The sequence below is a fragment of the Oreochromis niloticus genome, linkage group LG11 (genome assembly GCF_001858045.2).
Source record: "Oreochromis niloticus isolate F11D_XX linkage group LG11, O_niloticus_UMD_NMBU, whole genome shotgun sequence".
Taxonomy (NCBI): domain Eukaryota; kingdom Metazoa; phylum Chordata; class Actinopteri; order Cichliformes; family Cichlidae; genus Oreochromis; species Oreochromis niloticus.
This window is the reverse complement of record NC_031976.2, coordinates 8,379,835-8,401,473: the sequence shown is the minus strand read 5'-3', so window position 1 is coordinate 8,401,473 and position 21,639 is coordinate 8,379,835. Positions and strand designations below refer to the sequence as shown.

Here is a 21,639-nt window from a genome sequence, read left to right as displayed (position 1 = left end):
GCCCCAACTTGTTTAGTGCCACGTTTTGCAATCACTCTGTCTAGGGTTTGCACAGTTGTTATGCCAGTCTCATCAGTATTCCATATGTCATTTGCAGTTAAGGTGTCTCTTTAGAACTTCATCAAATCTTTTGAAAAACATTGAATTTATCGAAATTGGTGGTCTGTGCCAGACTTGTAGCCTCAGCACTTCTAATGGACAAAGTTGGATTTCTTTTCATGTAGGCTGAGAACCATTCTGGTCCAGCCCTCCAGAATTAGTCCCATGACTTTGGATATTTGCATCCATGTTTCGCTGCAAGCTGATATGTCAGTTCTTTTACCTGTAATTTTAATCATGAAATATGTTTGTATTTCTAATATACTATATTTTAAATTGCCACTATTACAAATTTCTAACTTTCCCCTGCCTTATCCTTTATCAATTCCTATCTGCTTACCTCACGTGGACATAGTCCATAAAATGCATCTGCAGCCCTCATCAGGTATTCTGTTAATTCTTTCTCTTATTTATCAGTGAAGACCATTTTTCCACTATGGTATCCTACTGTGGCTCTTCCAGCTTCTGACCCCCTCGGTCAGTCTTTCCCTTCCACGACCTCGGCATACTGTAATTCAAAGAAAACAGTTAAAGTAATAGTGGGGTAAGTTGTAACATTTGCATTATTGTTACAATTAACCCAGACTGTTGCCGTTACAACTGACCCAGACTCCCATAGCCCTGAACTAGCTAACATTACAGCCAACGGCTAAAACATGAGCACTAAAGACCTACACAGAATATATCCCCATAGACATACAAATAACATAATTTAAGTTTGATGAGTTACACTGCAAAGCAGAAAATGCTATTAGAAATTTTAAAAAAGTAAAAAAAAGCTTTTGCCGTATTTGCCAAAATGTGCTAATTTTTCACATGTGAAAGAAGAACTGAATTGGACATGTACAGGATGAATTACATCATTTGAAACTTAGCCCTGATTGGAGAAATTGGAAGTGTTACAACTGACCCACATTACATCTATCCCCGGTCTCCCCTATTCAGTTTTGCTTCCCCCGTCTCGTCGGGCTCATCAGGTCCAGCTGTGTTCCCCACCTGTGTGTAATCTCCCTGTGTTCTTCAGTGTGTATTTAAGTCGTGTCAACTCGTGTGCTGATCGTTGGTCCGTCTGTGTATCAACCGTGTGTTCTCCTTGCTGTCAACCTTCATGTGCCTTCAAGTTCAGGTTTGCTGTTTAGTTTCCCCCAGTATAAATTATCTTTAGTTCCGTTTTGCCATTTTCACCTTTGATTTTGCAATAAACCTCCTTCGCTTCTCAGCGAGTGCCTGCTCTTGGGTCCTCATTTATTTCCTCCACCCTCACCCTGGTTAGCCGTGATGATTATGTTAAAATAGGTCTTTTTGAAGGACGTGGTATTCCATGTTTTGCAGCATTTTTGAGGTGCACTTACAGTAGTTCAAACATGAAAAAAGCTTCAGGAACCCACTCACACAATGTGAACATGTGCAAGCCATGTGTTTGTGACTGTTAACCTCCCACATTTCAGGCTTTGTTGAGAAATTTTACTTTTTAATTTATGTCTGAATGACTTGATTCAAAAAATGTGGTCATAATCAACTGCACCTGCTGTGAGTGATACAAGATATTTCTCCTGCTTTTGGAAACACTGGAACTATTTTTTCATTCGTTTTGTAATTACTGGGATATTTTTAAAATATATGCGTGTTTGTATGTGTGGTCTTTTATTCTTCTTCTTTGTTCTCTTTTAGTGAAATCAACTAAAATGAAATAATGAGTCTAATAGAGGCATGTTGACATTTTGGGAATCAGTAGGCTAAATCAATAGGTTAAACTCCTAAGATCCACTGGACCTTGATTCTCACAAAAACATGGTAATTCAGTGCCACTAAAGATCCTTTCATTTGCCGGTTTTACCCGAGATCTCAGCACAGTCCCCATATCCAGCACTATTCAGCTCCCCGCTACCACAGAATCCATCATCTGCCAGGTCAGTTTGATCCACCGACTTCCACTTGCCCTCTGTTCATATGGTTTCGTTTCAGGTTTTAGTTTGCACCATTTCTGCAGCATAGTACCACTTGGTTGAACCCTATCCACGCTGGGCGGTCTTGTGCTTAAGCACAAGACCGTTTTACTCTAATTGCTTAAACCAACCTCTTGAACCCTGTGATATAAATTTTTCAGTACAGCCGTAGCCTTCCAATGATACCGATGCAGTGCCACAGAATAGGTAAAAACTGCTGTAAAAGTGAGCCCCATATTTTCTCGGATAGTGAAAGTCACTTCAACTGTAAAAAGAAAAAGAAATTAAAAGAGGAAACCCAATTTTACTTAATTTTAGAACAATTTTTACTGATTTGTTGGTGGTAATGGTTCTTACTGAAATACGTGAACACAGTAGTGTCAATCAAACTGAAATTGTCTGCACATTTGCAGGAAATGTGAAATATAAATGTTTTTTTTCAGGAGTCTGTTCCTTGTCTTGACATGTGCAGCGAGTGGTCAAGGTCACGATGATGCCGAGGCACCTGGCTCTCTTCCTCCTCCTCTTCTCCTGCTCTTCGGGAACTCACAGATGAAAAACATGGTGGCTTCACACTCCACGTGAGCCCACGTTCCAGTGCTGAGCAGCTCCACGCAGCTGGAGTTTGTGTTGGGCTGTAGCTCCTCCTCTTGGCTCCAAGATGCAAAACCCTGCAGAGGGGTGGAGTCTGCATAAACATGACTGCTCCCGTCCTGATTTTAGAAAATAGAGAACAAATTAAAAAAAAGAGTTTCTCATCATCAGTTAACTAATTTTGTTCTGTTTTTGACCAACACTGCCCACAACAGCCTAAAATATGTCCTTCTTACACTTTACACAACCCTTTTTTATTTTTCCACATTAAAAGTATCAAAAAAGCATTAGACCTACTAATTACTACCTAGTTATTATTATCAAAACCACTTACCACATCCTTGGTTTGAGTCTGCACTCCTATATACACTCGTGTCAGTCCTGCCTGACTAACATAGTCTGCCATGAGACGGTTGGTGTTGGTGCTTTTGGGCATGGCCAGGGTGCCTCCTCTGAGCTTGCAGTTCATTAAAGCCTCTCTAAACCTCTTGGGCTCCTTCACCAGCAGGTAGTACCTCTCTTCTGTTTCTCTCAAGCCTAGAACCACTGGACATGTTCAAAGGTTAAAGGTCATCTGACATAAGTTTATTTTCCATCATTGTTCTGATTTTTTCTTCTTGACATAGAAAGCAAATGAGAAGTCAGGTGGCAGAATGATGCACAGACATGAAGGGACTAGTGTACTTGTGTAATGGAAGTCTTCAATGAAGAAAGGATTTGGTGTTTGTGGAATTTCCCTGTCTGAAGTAGTTAAAACTAGGATCTAAACTTAGTAAATAATAAGCTTTTTAAACTCTGTCTTAATGATACCGAAATCAATGATGTTGCATTACAATATAAAACATTATGGATTTGAAATTACCTCCAGACTTGATACAAGCTCTTTCACAAAGACCTCCTGTCTCAGTTCCTTCTATTAAATGGTCGGAGGTAAGACATCGTCTAGTGTCTAGTAAAAGATTAAAAAAGAGTGACTTACCATTCTTCACAAACTTGACTGCATTCCCCAGCTTGCCTACACTGATATCGAGCTGTCCAACCACCTTCCTGTACCTCCCACAGTCACACATTGTACCTAATAGATCAAATGAGGGTTAGAACAGCTTGGGTGAATATTTGAATGTCAAAGAGAAGAGAAGATGTCAGGAAATTATGCAAATATGGCACCTGCTTCTTGGTACAAGGATAAGTAATTCTAATAAGAGTATTAAATGCTTTTCTACTGCATTGCTCCCTTAGGGACAATCTCCATTAGTATCTAGAAAAACTGATTCAGAGTCAAAAACAAATACTTGGTTTTTTTTCAGAAAGGATTTTGAAGGAATTCATTAGTAATGTGTTCAAATGTAGTTTACTGAACTCTGTTTCCCAGATCAAATCTACTTTTGGGTGTGTTCAAAGTTTTAGTAAATACTGCAGCATTCTTTTTTTAAAGCTTGTTTAACTGCATGAATAAGACTTTATCATTTGACCTACAACAAGCTACTGATTCATTTCCAGTGATTCAGTAGCACCACTTACAGCAGCAATAACTTGGAGTAGCTGTTTTCTGCATGACTTGATCATCTCTCACGTGGATGAATTCTGGCCCACTCTTTTTCACTGTGTAGGCGGGGTATTCATTTATGTACAACTCTCTTCAGGTCCTGCCACAGCATTAAGCTGTCTTTGACCATAGAAACCCCTTGGTTCTATTCTTTTTTAAATACAAATAGAAATTCTATTTGTCACATACACAGTACAACATGCAGTGAAATGCTTGTGTCCTGAACTGCGGACAGCCTGCAGACGTAGCCGTGCCACTCCAGGGCTGGTTTTTAGCATGGGGGGTCTAGCCAGGACCCTTAATGGATACCGGGTGGGAAAATATACTTGCGACCTCCGCTCCAGAGGTGTGTAGTCTTACCACTACACTATCTAGCTGCTAAGGGTATTGTCAGAGGTGGGATTCAAACCCACACCTCCAGAGGAGACTGCGACCTGAACACAGCACCTTAGACCGCTCGGCCATTCTGACCTTTTAACTGGCCTTTTGGAGATTTGTTGCTGTGCCTGGGGTCAGTGTCCCACTTTTGGTTAAACTTTAGCTGTCAGACAGATGGCATCATCTTTGACTCCAGAATACTTTGGTATAGACATGAGTTCAATGACAGCAAGGTGCCCTGGTGGTGTGGCTGCAAAACTAATCCAAATCATCACCCCTCCATCACCGTGCTTGACAGCTGGTATGAGGTGTTTGTGCTGATATGCTCTGTGCATTATGGCCAAACATCTCCACTTTGGGCTGGTTAGTCCAAAGGACAATGCTCCAGTTTTGTGATTTGTTCAGATGCAGCTTAGAGAGAAGAGACAAGACATTCTCCTGACAATCCTTCCAAAATAACCATACCTGCTCAGTCTTTTGTGATTATACTATCATTACCTTTAATATTTAAGATGCTAAATAAGACTGAGAGGAGGCTGAGATGTAGCTCAGTGTCTCTGAGAATTGCATGGTGTGACACTGGGGTGAAATTGCTGGGACGTCCACTGGGTGTCACTGTGTTAAGACACATCTGAATGCTCCAGAGCAGCAAACTGACATCACTGTTTTAATAAAAGTGATAATCCGTTAATCAAGTGCATTTTGATTAGCAGCACCTAGCTGTTTTTACTCTAATAAATCCTCTGGAATCAGTAAGGGTGTACTTAGTTTTTCACAGGACTCCTGTGAAATTTTTTTTTCCTATGGCTGTATGACTTGAAAAGAGAGGCAGTGTCTGCATGCTGTTACCTTGTTTCCCTTTTAAACCAGCTGGTCCATCTAAACCTTTATCACCCTTGTCACCTGCAGAAGAATCAAATATCATTAATAGCACCCTTTGTTGTTAGCTTTATTTCAACCTCTTAGAAGCTTCCCGTTGACCTTGTCATGTAGTTACAACATTCTACCACCAGATGGCTGTATCACACATTGAAAAGTCAACAGGGCCGCACACCTTTCTAGATGGTCAAAGTTTGACCAACAGTAGGTCACAATTAATTATTCCAACAAGATAATTTATACCAAATAACACTAACATCTACATATATTTTTAATTGACAGATATCATCAAATGTTACTATTTGTGTGTAAATCTTGTCCTGAATTTGCCCTCGCACTGTTGTTTCATCGTGGAAAATAACCCAAATGGCAGTTGCAAATTTTGGGGAAGTGGGTTGCAGTACAAACATCACAATGCCCTAGCTTTGAATGAGGAACAGCCAGAACAGTGAAATACTGTACCTGTAATCTGACCAGTTGTTTTGCCATACTGATGGATTTGATTTATTTGAGCTTGTTTAAGCTCCTTTGCAAAAAAATACGGAAAAACACAGTGGGTAAATATGGTAAAATGTGACCTGATATGGCTTTCCAGTGTCTCAGTGGAGTATACAGTAGAATTCATCCCAAACAGTCCTCCAGCTGCAGTTAGTTGGTTTTTTTGTTCCATATAAACTCAGTAACTCCACAGTTTTACAGTCTGTAGATTTATATAGTTGTTCTTTTGGCCAAAAACGATGTAAGCTCTGCAGACAATCTGATAAGGATCCATATACATGGAGTTACAATTATAAAAGCGATGTCTGCTCATTTATCATGTTTTTATATTATGAATGAACACCAATTTCCCATGTGGAAACTGAACTGAACTAAACTGAATTTCTTCAGTGCTCCTGTATCACGGCCAGCACTCTTGCAAACACGAACTGAATTTGAGCTTGTGGTCTTGTTATGTTGGCATGTCCCTGAAAACAAGTGGGTTTTTTTCAGGTGTTTTATGAGCTTTGGGCTTTCAGCATCAATGAAATCCAAAGCTGTGACTTCACTCCTTTGCCTGATATAGCTGACACACAGCCACTTTCCTAATAGCGTATTAATCATAATGAATACTGAGAAAAGTGAATGTCTAGAAAGACAGGGGAACATGACTGCTCATAAAAACAAAAACTACAATAGAAACTGTTTTAGCCACTTCAGGCAGAGCAACTGCATGACATCATGTTGTAGGATCTTTTGATGCGATAACTTAAAACGTGAAAGAAACGGACAGAAATACAAGCCTTTAGTGGAAACTGTCTAGTTAGCTCAATAATGAGCAGATTTAATTTAAAAAAAATATCCTTGTGTGTTTGTCTTGGGACTAATTAAGTCTGCCCATTAGTGTAGTGATGTGGGTTTTAGTTGAGACCATTGTTAGGGAGCAAGCAGCAGTGAAATCTCAGGAGGGCGTCCGGGAGGCCGTATTTTTTCTTAAAGACAATTTGAAAGTCATTAAGCGTCTGTAGAAACCTCACAGCTACCTATCAAAATGTTTAATGGGACTGGTGCGAGAACAAATTTATACACTCGATGGTTATAAAGTTCAAATGAAAGGTCATCAATCTTTCTCGCTTTTGGGAACTGAGGAACTAAGTATTACCCCCTGATGCACTTTATTAGTTCTTATTTATTTATTATTTTATTGTAAATATTACACTTGAATGAGTAATGCAATAAAAATCAGTAAGGCTTTACAGTATGGTTTCAGGCAGAATGGACGGACTGACAGGAGGCAGGACTAGAGAAGGACTGAGACTGACAGGAAACGGTGTTAAACTGCATATCAAACCTGAACTTTAGATTAAAATGACTTTGTTGTACCTCTGTCTCCAGTAGGCCCAATCTTTCCTGTGTGGCCCAATTCTCCTTTAAGGCCCGGCTCCCCCGGCACTCCTGTGGGAGAAAGGAAGGATGAGATTTGGAGGTATTTACGATAGAGTAAAGAAATATTATTTGGAAAAAGTGTTGAAAATGCTGTTTCAATCCAACATAGTCTACAGCATATGCCAGAAAAGCAGAGGATGTGTGCATGTAGGAACTTCACATATTGTAAATGTGGTCAAAGTCAGCATAAACTGTAAAAATCAGTTATTATCGCTTTTAATAACTTTAATCAATTTCTTTTTGTGTTAGTATCATTATATTTTAGTTTATTTTGTATAATCTGTGCAACTGCATTCCACACCATTCAGTCTTTTAAGGATTATTACTGCAAATACTGCTGTCTGATCCACTGTCTGTTAAATGCATGTATTATAGTGTCATTTTTACTGTTGTTTGTTTAATCATTTATGAATACCTTTTATTTTTTAAATCTAAAAACAAAGTTTTTGTAATGGATTGAAGTACACTGTAATCTGATTACCACTGCCTGGCTTACTGTTTTGTTTGTTTTTAGAAGAAATCTCAGGAGTGTGCATGATTTTGGAGGGTGCCTTAAAAATGTATCCTAAATGGAGAACATTAAACTAAAAGACAGTGTGTGCATGTGTGTGTTTGTGTGTGCAGGTATGTGTGTGTGTGTGTGTGTGTGTGTGTGTGTGTGTGTGTGTGTATGTGTGTGTGCGTGCACATGGGAAAACTACAGAGCAGACCGAGGCTCTCTGCCAGCCCCCGAATGAGTGTTTCCTCAGGAAACTATTCAACTGAAAATTGATGGCGTTCGAAATACTAAGTGACGCATTGGAGAAGCCTGCCACTATTAGAGGGATTTGCCACACACACACGTACAGCCAGCTATTCACTAATATTTCACATGTCCCGCTTGCGCATGTTGATTTTCGACTCGGTGATTTGTGAGAAGTGTTGGCAGAAGGCGTGAGTTCTTATGGATTGTGAGGTCGCTGGGAAAAATTCACTCACACAGGAGTGCGATTTTTTTTTTAAATTAGGAAAATTCCACATGAAAGCGCCCGAGAAGCACACTCACAAAGTAAATGCTTCAACAACACTGAAGTGACAAGTGATGACAAGAAGTGATTATACGTGTTTGTTTTGTTGCCACATGAAGAAAGTTAATCTGATGGTCTTTTGTTATCCATCTGCAACAGGTGAATAATGTTTTAGCAGTGCTTATGCTTGCCAGTTAAACGGCCTATCTCAACGTTCAGATAACGGTCCTTCCTATCACTTTTAATGGCCAACCACTCCAACTGGTTTAACGTCTGGAATCTCCAGCTGCTGGAGGATAAAGGAGGTGAAGCCTTGGAGTCTAAGGCAATTTAAATAGAGCCTTCAGCTATTTCAAAACACCCTTGAACTAAGCAACTAGCTGTAAGCATAATACAACAAAAATAAAATGCATTTGGTTTCTAAAATGATCTTAAATCAGTGTATTGACTAAATGTTGCTTGCACAGTTGCAAGAGTGGAGTTTCTTTTTTGACATTTCTGTTTAATGGAGATTAATAGAGAGATGGAACATGAAAATAAGGCTGTTCTGTTGTGCACTTCTAGCTACCTAAAAGTTCTGCACAAGAACTAAGATCCTTATATAACACCATAGTTTTGAGCCAGAGCGATATATCAGCCAATACATAATGCACAAATAGATGTTTGTGTCATCTCATGGTTTGTCTAGCACCCTGTGCAGCACACATGAACCAGAGGCAAGTAACGCCTCACTAGGTTATAGACATACTGTATTTATCCTGTTTGATACTGGCTCTAAAAACCTTGCACTGGTCATGCTCTTGCACTTTTTTGTCTATAATGCAAAGATTTCAACTGCAGTTACAGCTTCGATTCAAGCTAAAAAATGTACAAGTCCAGCACAACAGTTTGTTGTTGTTAATAAGCTTGGAGCAACAAACTGTTTTTGTTGCCCACCGGAGCATTAGCAGTCACATATTCCCATTTAACATTCCAAAATTAAGCAACTGTTTCCTGTAAAACTGCCTAAATTAAAACAGGGAATACATGCGTCATCTGTCGAGCTGCTGACATACTACAGTTACAAAATCATCACAGAAACCTGCTTTCATGCCTACAGTAAGCATACACACAGAGAAACCATAATGACTGGCTTTGCTATACCGTTGAATAATATCCGCAAAGTTGAAAAGTTGAAAGAGTTTTGCGCGCACGCGCTCTCTGCACTTTTGAAAATGACCCCAGCGGCCCTGGCATTCGTCTCCCACACACACTGATAAAAGAAGGGTGTTTTTAGTGTGCAGCGTGCACATGTGTCCATGTGTGCTGAGCTCTGTGAGACGTTATAGAATAAAACATATACGATCATGACACTATATTTATTGCATCTATATTTACACACGTGTGAACTGTGTCTATCGTCTTGTACTCTCTGGCACGTGCAGGATGCTGCATTGCATGTATTTTTTAAAGCATATGTGAGCAGGTATTTGTGTGTATGCCTATCAGCTCAGCTGGAAAAAAAACCTTGTGAAAGCCCCTGCTTTCTTCAGCAGCATTTTACAGATCTGCTTCCTCCACAGATATACAGATGTCATGTCAGTGCAGTGCTGTTTGTCTGTGGCACAGTTGCAGGGAAATGCAAAGGCTGCACACTGGGTGGTTTTGTTACTAGCTGTGTTTTTTCATATTAGACAAGCAAGGAAAATTAACTTTTTTTCCCTTTTAAGTCAGACTGGTGAAGCCAGACTTTATTTTTTTATTTCCTTGGTGTGATTATATAGATGTATACTTATGGCACTCATCACCTTTTCTCTTCTTTTTAACCTTCAGCTGTTCTACCCCACTGCAATACCTAAAGGAAACATGCTAATGAAGAAGCTGGGGATTTTCTTGCATTTACATCTATTCAAAATAAAAGAAAAAAAAACTTCTGAGAAGTGAGTTTGGAAAAACTATTTTACTGTATGTGATTTGAAAACCTTTTTTGAGGTTTTAAATACAAATGGATTTTTTCCAGAGCATTGTGTCAGGTTTATTAGACTTGGAAAATTGTACTAAGTATAAGAGTCACATTTTTGTAGTTGTTAGCAAGCATATGACTAAAAAGTACTGCAGTCAGCTCCATTTGCCTCTGTCCGCACACTTACCAGATGAATGGTGAGCAGCTACGATGAAAACATAAGGAAGGAAGCAGTCGCCTGCACCTGTTAACTGAGTGTCTGAGTGCCATTAAAGCAGATGTGGAGTCATTGTGATTATACTGATGTTTGCCTGTTACACCATCCTAAACCGCAGTCTGATAGAAAAGCAAATTAGATTTTATTTGGGTTATACTGGTGATAAAGGGGAACCCCACTGATTTTACACATCAGTTTATTTACCGGCTCAATGAGGACTGCACTCATGGACAAAAAGTTGTATGAAACCTTTTGGGTTTTTTTCTAAATGTCTTTCACGTTTTGTGAGTATACACATTACCGGGGTCTACATGTTTTTGTCCTACAGCTTAGCCATTTTTGACTAGAAGGATACTGCATACCTGGAAGTCCTGGTGGTCCATTCTTCCCCAGCTTCCCCTGATCTCCATCATCTCCAATCTCACCTTGGTCTCCTGGATTTTAGAAAAGAAAGATTGTAAACAAAAAGGCCATCAGTGTGGCGATCCATTGCCAGCACTAACAGCACGTCAAAAACCACTTCAGCAAAGAGCTTTGGTGAACGATTGTGTGTGTAAGTTTCAGTGTAAGTGTAGCAGAGTGTTTCTAATCATCACAAGGAGATGGACTGAATCCTCTTCGGATGTTTATAAAGAAGAAATAAGTCTTCGGCGAGCCAGTATAATTTTTAGAGGCATCTGTGCTTTAAAAGTATTAATGGCACAAAGTCCTTTTTAGAGCTGAAAGCACAAATGAGGTGTAGCAGAAATGTTTGAGGTGGGGCCGTGGATCAAAAGGCTCTTGGCATGAAATCTTAAGAGATTTCTGAATGTCTATTAAAACAGTAATTTTGCCTCAGTTGTTGATGCAGGCAGCAGTTTATATCTTGTTAAATGCTGGGCTTAGAAAGAAGGACTCTGCTTAGAGTCTGCTTCTATTAGGCTGGCAGAAGTACTTAGGAAAACTGATAATTCAGCTCTGTCGGCTGTGTAGACATTTTCAAGCTAAATCACTGCACAGTCAAGTGATACAGTCTGGGTAAATATTTAATTTCGTGGACTACTAAACTGAAACCATGTAGCGTAAAATTAGCAACAGGCCTCGTTTGTGTGATTAAGGTGTCAAATCAAATGAAGATCTTTCATCTGCTATTTAACATGTCGCAGTAGCAATAAGATAGGTTGTTTCCAAAAAAATGTCAGAATTCGGTGTTTATTGTCGTTCAGTTTCAAGAACTGGGCCTGCAGCGTCCCACTTTTTACGTCTGAAAAAAAAAAAAAATTTCCCGTAAATCTATATAAGAATGATGAAGTCAACATACCAGTAAATGTAATAAAACTGTGTTTGTTGAAAAAGGTTAAAATAAGTTGTAAGACATTTTTGAGGGGTCTAAAACTGGGAAAAATGCGCATCTGTCACCCACCGAAATACACAGATGTGAGTCTACACAAACTCAAGAGACTGCCTCTGTGGTGAGTAGTATCTGGATGAGTCTTGTACAAATAATCTGTTCGCGTTTGTGGCAGCTGTCTAAATACACAATATCACAGTGGAACAATGGGAAACTTCTCTGGAAAGCTGTGAAAGTGTAACTGATGGTAAAGACGCCTCGTCCCTTTGTTCATGACAAACATAATTTAACTTTATTTCAGAAGCTGCTTTTGTAAAACAGACTTTGTTTTGGATATAACAAAACTTCAACAATTTAATAAATGGCCTTTATTGTCACAATGAGAGAATTATTAAACTTTTTTGCCTTTTAGCTTAACAATCTCAGTTTCTGCATGCCAGCTCTTTGAGACACATGCCTCTGGCTTCCATTTAAACTAAAGGCCGTTTTCTTATTTTTTTCCAGCACAGTGCAAAAAAAAAAAAAAAAAAAAAAAGAAAGAAAAAAAAAGCATAGCTTAACTTTGTGTTTTATTAGGGTCTGTCTGTCTCAATCAGCAGGGGAGCAAGCCACTGGATGTCATAAAATGGAAAACACACACAGGGAGGCATTCCCTCCAAAAGACCGCGGGGTAGCAGACAGTGAGCTAGTAAACTTTAGAACATTTAATGCTTGGTGGCTTTATCATCAGCTCTTTAAACTATAAAACATTTAGGGGGTATTTCCTCAGAACGTTGCACTCTCACACTCTAACACTCTCCCGTAACGTTGGGACACAACGTTTCCAACATCATGAACAAACATGAGTACTAAGTACATGAGTACTGTTGATTTTAGGTTGAAAACATTTTAGACTTAATTATGCAAAGATAAACATTTACAAATCAAGCTGACATCCAGTCAAAATGCAAACACACACACACACTTACAACAGCACCACAATGCATTACCTTTAGCTCCGGGTATCAAGGCGCTGGTGCAAACCTCTATAGAAACAGAAACGTAGCTGAAGATGGCTACAAACACACAGAGCACCAAGAGCCGCAGCATCTCCCAACCATCACAGACCGCTGCAGAAAATCCAAACCTTTTGGCTTTTTGGAGCAGATGGTCGAGGAGCAGGGATCAGCGTAGCATTAGTGACAGAAGAAAGCAGTGCTGCTGTTTGTAGAACACACAGACACACTTGTTTATAGAGTCTTATCAGTTAATTGTCAAAATGTCAAACAACACTCGCCAGAGTACTGCATTCCTGTGCATGTGGTTTAACTTGTTAATTACATGTGAAAAATCTTACCATCATTTGGCCAGATACATGGGTACACTGTAAAGAATAAAGTAAAAAGTCTTGATGCATGCTTAATCATCAGGGTAAGGAAAACACAAGGAAGTCCGTTTCTTGATCGTTAATATGCAAATTGTCATTACCATTGATCAGCTGAGACTGGAAAAAGTCACTCAGATAAGTGACATGATTAAATGTTTCTCCTAATGAAAACGCTATGCCCAAATAAACAGAATTAACTTTTAGGAATAAAATGAAAACTAACACTTCAGTCCTCTGATTGAGGTTTAACACTTTGCCATCACTCCCTTAGAGGTTGGCACATGCTAACGGTTGATATTTTCATTCTCGGAGAGAATGTGGGAATGATAGAAACATCTGCGAGCCACCTGTGCTTTGCTTTGGTATTACTTTTACTGATACAAGAAAAATCTCTGATCATTCTCGGCTAGAACTGCAGAGTAACACCTGCTTCTAATTTACTGAAGGGAAATTAGACGAACCGGAGCTCACAATAACACTGCGAAGGTCCTGAATGAAAAAAAGTGCTAATAACATTCTTTGAAGTGCAAAAGTAAATACCTTTAGTCAGAACAAATAGTTCCAGTGAAAATGATTTTTTTCTGATATATCGATTAAAGATGAATGCAAATATTTAGGCCCTAATGGCGACTGCACAGTGTGAAATAATAAACAGGAGACTAGACTGCCTTCTTATCATGAACAAGGGAGTAGACCCTCTTTTCCTCTTGTCCCGAGTCTTCAGACCAGAAAACACTTGGCAAGAGCGGTTTACATAGAAAATACTGCATGCACGCAGATTCTTGCCCGCTTGTATCCTGCACTATTTTGCTGCTATGTGATGACAACACACAGTACAGTACCAAAGAAGGCAAATAATTAGAGGATGAGTCTTAATAGGAGACGCAGAGGCAGGAGACAGAGCAAGGAACAAAGAGGGATTGCAAATTAGGAGGGGAGTGTAGTCCAAGCCACATGTCTTGGCACAAAAGGAGATCTCCTTATTCAAGAATTATGCTTCCTGGAATGTCTTTAGTCCTTCATCAAAAAACCCCAACAAAAAAACAACTCATCAGTGGCATCAGTGTGCTCAGGTCCTTTAAGTAGAATAAAAACAAAAAAGAGCGAAAGAGAAAACTTCATCTTAATCAGACCGTTGTTCCCTGAGGGACTGATTGGCTAGATGTCACTTTGAAAAGCACTCAAAGTGAAAAAGCTTTGTATTTTATTGTTATTTGTATTTAGAGACAAAAATCTTTCAAATGTATCCAGTATTGGCTTTACAATAAAAATACAAATTATTTAAACTGCTGGAAAAGCTGTAGTCTTCAAAGAAAATAACATGGACCTGATGCACTCTTGGAGCAGTCACAGTCATTAATCACTTTTTTGCTGTTGATTGTGATGTTTGTTTCTCTTGGGTTATCTTTGAAAGGCAGTTTAAACCACACACACACACACACACACACACACACACACACACGCTTGAAAATATTTAAGACCTCACATGCTTGATATCAGTTTCTCTTAGCTTCTGCCACGGTTTGCTTTAAGCTTCCAACCCCGTATCGTTTCTGCGAAGGAATTTAATGATGTTAAGAGAGAGGCGCTTTGGTAAATGAGCTATTTTATGGCTCTGGATTTTGGTGTCGCTGACCATAACTTGCTAGCAAGTTGGATTGCTCAGTGAAAGTTCAAAAGAGACAACCAAGGCCAGGATTGTGAAAGAAAATCATGTGTGGTCACGCCCTTTGATAGAATAGCCACATTTTCAGGGTGTATCCCAACTGTTGCCCAGTGACAGCTGGGATAGACTTTAGCCCCCCGTGACCCTGAAAAGCAGCAGTTAGCATGTAAAACAATGGATAAATAAATTCATTGGCGTCCATTTAGTCTCCCCTCAATAAGCCCCTCAATAAGATAGAAAAGTATAGAAAGGTTACTTTTACGTCTCTACCTGATGAGCCACAGATCAATTTCCACTTTTCCCTTCTATGTAGGTTTTAGTTCTCATCAGCTCCTAATGGAAATAATTAGCTATTTAGAGGCTAAATGTTCCATTATGTTCACAACATGGTTGCTAACTTTGTCCATCTGCTGCTCGGTGCTTGGCAGATGTGCGGTGCATGTATAATGAATGGATGGAGAGACATTGAAGCCTTTTTACTTAAAACAGCTGCTTGCCTTTCAAAAACAACACTTATGAGACAATGCATCAGTAAAGAGGCAGTACTTCTTCTTGTGTGTGCGCGTGTTTATGTCTTCACTTATCAATTATCCTTTCAGTCTGTGTGGACTTGTCTGTTGGACTGTTTCAGGCAACTTATGGGATGTAAAATACACACTCATATACATCGGACAGCCCTGCTACCCCGAAGGCTAATTGTTTACACGTGGTTTAGATTACGTTCTCCAATTAAGAATGTGATTCACACTCCTGGATTGAGGGTTGATTCCAAAATGGTAACCACACCACAAAACAGCCTTCTTCTCTCTGCTGCTTACAGCCCCATTTACAGCACTGGCAGTACCATTAGCATTTTAAAGCAGCAGCAGTAGCATAAACTGCCCACACGTGTGTCACTGACAAATCGGTCAACAGCAACTCCAAGTATATAAAACATTTACGTAACCTCTGAACCACATTAATTTACTGCTGAGCATGAGTGCCATTACTGGCCTGAGCTGCGTGTATTTCCTGGTGTTTACTGCAAATTGGGGCATAGAAAAAGCCCTTTTCCCAGGAAAGCAGCACACAACAAACAGTGACAACCGAAGGCAGTGCATCTACTTGTTTTTATGATTTCACATTTCAGAGGAAGTGACTCAGTTCATTTTCACCGTTACTGAGTCTTCACATGGAATGAATTAAAGACATGTTTCAATTTGTCTCAGCATTTTCCAAGTAGTCAACCATGAGCGCTGGTGTTAATCAGTACTGCTGTCAAAACCTTAAATTTGTTAGTCGAAATTTAAAAACACTCACCTGTATATTGAGAAGATATAACATACGAACTATTGGGACTATATCGATAATTAATTATTATGTGGGTGTAATGGTGGTTACCCGTGCCATCTAGACACATGGCCAACAACACACTAGTACCTCAATTTCTATTCTTCTCTTACATCAGACTGGAAAAACAGATTTGGATGTCACTGAGTTGAATAAGCATTTGATTCCTTATAACCCAGTCGGCGTTCTGGCTCTCACAGATTGGCTGTATGTCTATCAGGCACAAAGATTGCAATCAATCAATCCATCATTATTTGTATAATACACAACTGCACACAGAATCAGTTATTTCCATTCCAGCCTCTCAACCACCATGGGCAAGAAAAAACAGGGATATCGAGGACAAAGGTACACAAGGCTGCAATACAAGACCATCAGCAAGAACCTTGGTGAGAAGGTAAACCCTGTTGGTGCGATTATTCAGAAGTGCTGAGTATGAACCAATGAACATCATCCCTACAGTCAAGCATGGAGGTGTTTTTTCTGCTTAAGTCAGAGGATGACTTCACCACACCGAGGAGCCAGTTAACATGGCCATTCACTGTGTTATCATGGATGACAACCTCCTTCATTTTAGTCAGAACTCTAAAGATGAGTCATGGATGACAATGTCCCAAAACACACCGCCAGGTCAAAAAAGGAGTGGCTAAAGAAGAAGCATGGAGTGGCCTTGCCAGTCTCCAGACCTGAGTCTTATAGGAAATCTCTGGAGGGAGCTGAAGCTTTGAGCTGCCAAGCAGCAGCCAAGAAACCTAAAGGACTTGGAGAGTTTCTGAAAAGAGTTGTGAGGAGCTCAGTAAAGCACACTGGATATAAAGATATTTATGCACTTGTTCCCCACTGAGCTCAGGAGCTACCTGCCATTTCCTACTCTTTTCATGGCAGAAGCAAATATCTTAAAACTATTAGAAAGTACTAGATACTGGGCAAAATATTTATTTGAACTGACCTGAAAACGTCATGTTAAAACCTATAGATTTATTCTAATGCATCTAGCAGGATAAAGGTGAGCTCACAGTTGACCTGTAGGTGGAGTACTTCTAGATACAGTTCTTGTCTTCTCCAAATTGTAGGAAATCTAAAGTTTTACTCTAACATATTGATACAACTTGTGACCAAAACGTTACTTCTCAAATGATTTATGTAGAAAAAAAGCATGAATATGGGATTTGTTGAAAACTGGAAAATCATCTTTTTAGAACGCTTAGAGCACTTTACACTGCAATCCAAATTCATGCAGTACTTCATCTGTCTTGCAGGATCATCACTTAACTGAAGGCACATATCTTGGGACTGTGGCAAGAAACTGAATCACCCAGAGAAAACCTACGAAGGCACAAAGTTGAACCCACAGCCAGCATTCTGCTGTGGCGCAGTGCTAATCATTGCACCACCATGCCACCCAAAAACCAAGACACACACTTCTTCTTTCCACGAAAAGAGGATACTCCCTCAACAAAATGAGTTCAACATTTGTTTGACATGAAAACAGTGTGATAGAAAGTAATGGCGTTGTGGTTTGGGTGATGGATGAGTATTTACGTCTGTCTTCAGACTTGCTGACTTCGGTTCAATATCCAGCTCTTCCAGGAAGTATTATACTGAGAAGGGTTTTCACTTTAAGGCTACAATTTGTGTTATTTGACCATGACCAGTGGCTTACTCCACACTTAAATAAACTGTTTGGTCGCTAAACCTCAACTTAAATTATATCGCCTTAACCTAATCCTAGCTTTAACCGAAGTGGTTTTAACCAGTTACCATGACTACACCATTTTCATAGCTACAGTGTGCGACAGGACCAAATGAAACAAAGTATTCAGTGTAATAGTTACACATCAAGTATCAAAGGTCACAATCTGGGTTTTAGTTTGTGCTAATACCTTTATAACCACATGACAGTGTCCTGAACAGACTCGCTTCAGTACGTCAAATGTCAGCTTTGCCTTTAGTAGTAAAATGTTAACCAACTATTCAAACGAAGGGGAGGAAAAAATACTCCATGTTTGCTTATTATGAATTACAAAAACAAACCACTTACATCACATTATGTTAAGCATTCAAAGTCTTTCATGCCAATATACTCGGTGCCCACGTTCACAGGTAGACCTGTTCAACAGCTCGTTAATGCACTATGGCCAATATAGAATCAGCATTTAAACAAATATACGTGTCTTGGGACTGCAGGAGGAAAATACCAATCACCCATTCAGATGGCAGCCACTCAGTGCATTTAGCCATGTAGACATGGTCAAGATAACCTGCCGAAGTTCAAATTGAGGGTTTACAGGGAATAATCTAAAAAAATGAGAATATTGATTTGGTGAAAATACCTTGAGTTTATGGGAGAATGGGCAAACAGAAGTAGAAACCACACCAAGCACCACTCCTGCCAGCTAAAAACAGGAAACTAAGGCCGCACAAACATTGAGGCACATGCTCACCAAACGTGACAACAGCTGATTGGTAAAACATTCCCTGGTCTGATAAGTCTTGAATTTTGCTTCAACAATCAGATATTAGGGGCAGAATTTATCATAACTAACAGGGAAACATGGATTTAGCCTACCTTGTATCAGTAGTTCAGGCTGGTGTTGACTGTGTAATGACATCAGGGGATATTTTCACTTGGACCCTTTTAATCCCAACTAAGCATCATTTAAATGCTACAGCCTACCTGACTATTCTTGCTGACCACGTTCATCCCTTTGTGACGACAGTGTCCCCATCTCCTGATGGTGGCTTTCAGTAGGATAACGCACCATGCCACAAATCAGCTCCAGCAGGTTTTTTGAAAATGGCAATGAGCTTACTGGCCTCAAATGGCCTCCACAGTCACCAGATCTCAATCCAGTAGATCACCTTTGGGATGTGGTGGCACCATCATGGATGTGCAGCTGACAAATCTGCAGCAACTGTGTGACTTCTCCAGCACCTTATTGAAGTTCGTACTATGAAGAATTGAGGACAATCCAGTACTAGCATAGGGAACCTAATAAAGTGTCCAGAGCATGTATGCAGTGTTGATTTTTCTTATTAAATTAACTGTTTCTCCAACTTGTTAACTTATTCAAAATAAATTCTGTCACAGCCACATAACAAGGTTTGTTTGCTCTAGGAATCCATGTTAGTGTCTGCATTTCTCTTCAATATTTTACACCATGGCACTTGGTCAAACCAAGTTCCTGGACACAGTTTTACTCTCTGGACAAAACATTTATACTTAAGGAAAATTCCAAACAGGAGCAGCAGCAGTAGCAAAACTACACTTGCTAATTATTTTAACATTGCAATAGTCTTACATATATTCCACAGGTGCACATGTAGCATTTTGTGGCTTCTGGTATGTTACCCATACTGTCTGGCTGGATGAACTTACACTGGAAGCTAAAATTTAAACACAGTTAATTTCAAGTTCGTTCAAATATGCGTGTATGCATGTTTTGTTTTGTGTTGTCTTCTTTGGAAACCGTATCTGTGGATGTACACGTGTGAGTATGTTGTTAAAATCACCATGCCACTGCATCCTGATGCGAGGCTTAATTTGTTATCATTTGCATTCCTTCCCGGAGAAAGTCCCTGGGGGAAATTTGATCAGCTTCCCTGAACCCTATAAATGGACACAAAGTACGGTAATTTTCTTTTCAGACTTTTTAGACTAAAATCAACTTCCATGTTTAGGCGGGAGTAAGCCGGCACTGCACTCACACAGGATTTTTTTTTTTATCTGTAAAGAAGAGGTTATTGTGAGGCAGATTAATAATGCACAGACTCACACACAGCCCGGGAAAATACACAGGCTGTCAGTCAGACATTCACAGGACATCACTGTGTTGAAGTGAAGCAGCACTATAAAAACAACAGTATTTATAGTAAGCTAACCCATCACCATTTTTAGCTTTGCCCCATTAGACTTCACACTCAAAATCCCCAGCTGTATTTTTACTTAAATACATAGTTTTTTTTTACTAATCGCTCTACAACTGATTTAAACAACTTTTGTGCATATTATAATAATTACTGTTTTGCTTTTGTTGAGAAAGATTACTTAGTGTTCTAAAGCTAATAATAGCTGTATAACACCAAATTCTCCATAATTGTTTCTGGGAAGGTTCATTTCGACAGCATAGTGACTGGCGACATAAGGACCTCTTCCAGTAACAAATCAAATATATAAGATCATTTCCCCTCCTTGACATCAAACAGTGTAGCAATGCTGTCTAATACTATCAACACACACAGACACGACTTCATTTATCCTTATAAGACACTTAGAAAGCTTTCAATCAAATTCTGATCCCACTGAGATTACAAACCTCTTTGGGGGATTTAAAACAATACTTGGAGCGAAGATTGATTTTGCAAACCTCTTTATCTCACTCTCGATGAAACGCTGCATTAGATAGGGAGCTGTAAGCCGCAAATTGTCGTGTGCAAGTAGCTGGCAATATTAAATATTATGAGTCAGATGGGTGTTGAGAAAACCACCTCTAGAGTACTCACCATTCTCACGACTCCACCTCACCACTTTGGATGTCACAGTGTTTTTATAGTATACCTCATCCAGACCTGTGGTTGCACTTTAATATTAAAAATCCTTCCTGTTCTCCATGATTGACTTAAGTCTGAATTCCTCCCCTGTGTCTGAACTACACCTACAAGTTTGGAAATAGCCTCTGCTTAGGAACAGCGGGGGAATCAACAGTAGCCAAACTTCTCTTCTGCTTCTCCATCTTAACGTTCAGCCAAACACTCTTTGTTTCAAAATGTCAGGTGACAATTTAGACAGACTCACATGTCAAGTAGCATTTATAGATCTGCAATTAACTGTAACTCTTATCATTATTTGAATTTCTATTGTTTGTGTGAACTCTATTTTCCATGTAAGCATGTGCATGAATGAACCAACATGGTCTTACTTTTAGGATGTTGCTAACCACTAATGTTTACTTAACATTGTGTGCGCTGCTACACACACCAGACAATGCAGACTGCCAGAGACACAGACGGATTTTGCTGCTAATCACCTCGTCCGCTGTTGGATAAGGTGATTAAAAGAGCAAACTGTATCTGTCTTCTCAAGCAGCTTGTCTTGTGTGAACATGTGCTGATCATGTGTGGCAACACATATACTGTAGCCTAATATAAAAATAAATAATATATACGCACTCTGTGGCCAGTTTATTAGTTACACCTGCCTGTGCACCTCTTCACGGCACAGATTCAACAGGCTGCTGGAAACATTCCTCAGATATTTTGGTCCATGCTGACATGATAGCATCACAGTTGCTGCAGATTTGTTGTTTGGACATCCATTTCATCTCCCATTCCACCAAATCTCAACTGTGCTCTACCAGTTTGAGATGACTTGAGCTTTTAGATAAGGTGTGTTATCCTTACTAAAAGAATGCATCAGA

General features: G+C 39.6%; 1 protein-coding gene, 1 long non-coding RNA gene and 1 other non-coding gene across 4 annotated transcripts; 1 reads left to right on the top strand and 2 right to left on the bottom strand.

Annotated features, from left to right (window-relative positions):
- Positions 1-1,114: 1,114 nt before the first annotated feature.
- On the top strand, positions 1,115-2,814 carry LOC106098103 (uncharacterized). The gene is made up of 3 exons (XR_001224208.3): positions 1,115-1,225; positions 1,771-2,009; positions 2,489-2,814. It is a non-coding gene; the product is annotated as an uncharacterized LOC106098103 (long non-coding RNA).
- On the bottom strand, positions 2,348-13,069 carry colec10 (collectin sub-family member 10 (C-type lectin)). Of its 2 annotated transcripts, none has more exons than XM_025911864.1 (7): positions 12,851-13,069; positions 10,894-10,965; positions 7,303-7,374; positions 5,413-5,466; positions 3,502-3,588; positions 2,974-3,185; positions 2,348-2,758 (listed from the first exon to the last, which is right to left on the bottom strand). In XM_025911864.1, the coding sequence occupies exons 1-7, from the start codon at positions 12,948-12,950 to the stop codon at positions 2,531-2,533; spliced, it is 825 nt and encodes a 274-aa protein (XP_025767649.1). In that variant the 5' UTR covers positions 12,951-13,069; the 3' UTR covers positions 2,348-2,530. The 2 variants fall into 2 exon arrangements, with proteins under 2 accessions (XP_025767649.1, XP_019219875.1); XM_019364330.2 differs by lacking the exon at positions 3,502-3,588 and adding an exon at positions 3,619-3,714 and having other exon boundaries at positions 2,354-2,758; positions 12,851-13,065.
- On the bottom strand, positions 4,574-4,656 carry trnal-cag (transfer RNA leucine (anticodon CAG)). The gene has a single exon. It is a non-coding gene; the product is annotated as a tRNA-Leu (tRNA).
- Positions 13,070-21,639: the final 8,570 nt, after the last annotated feature.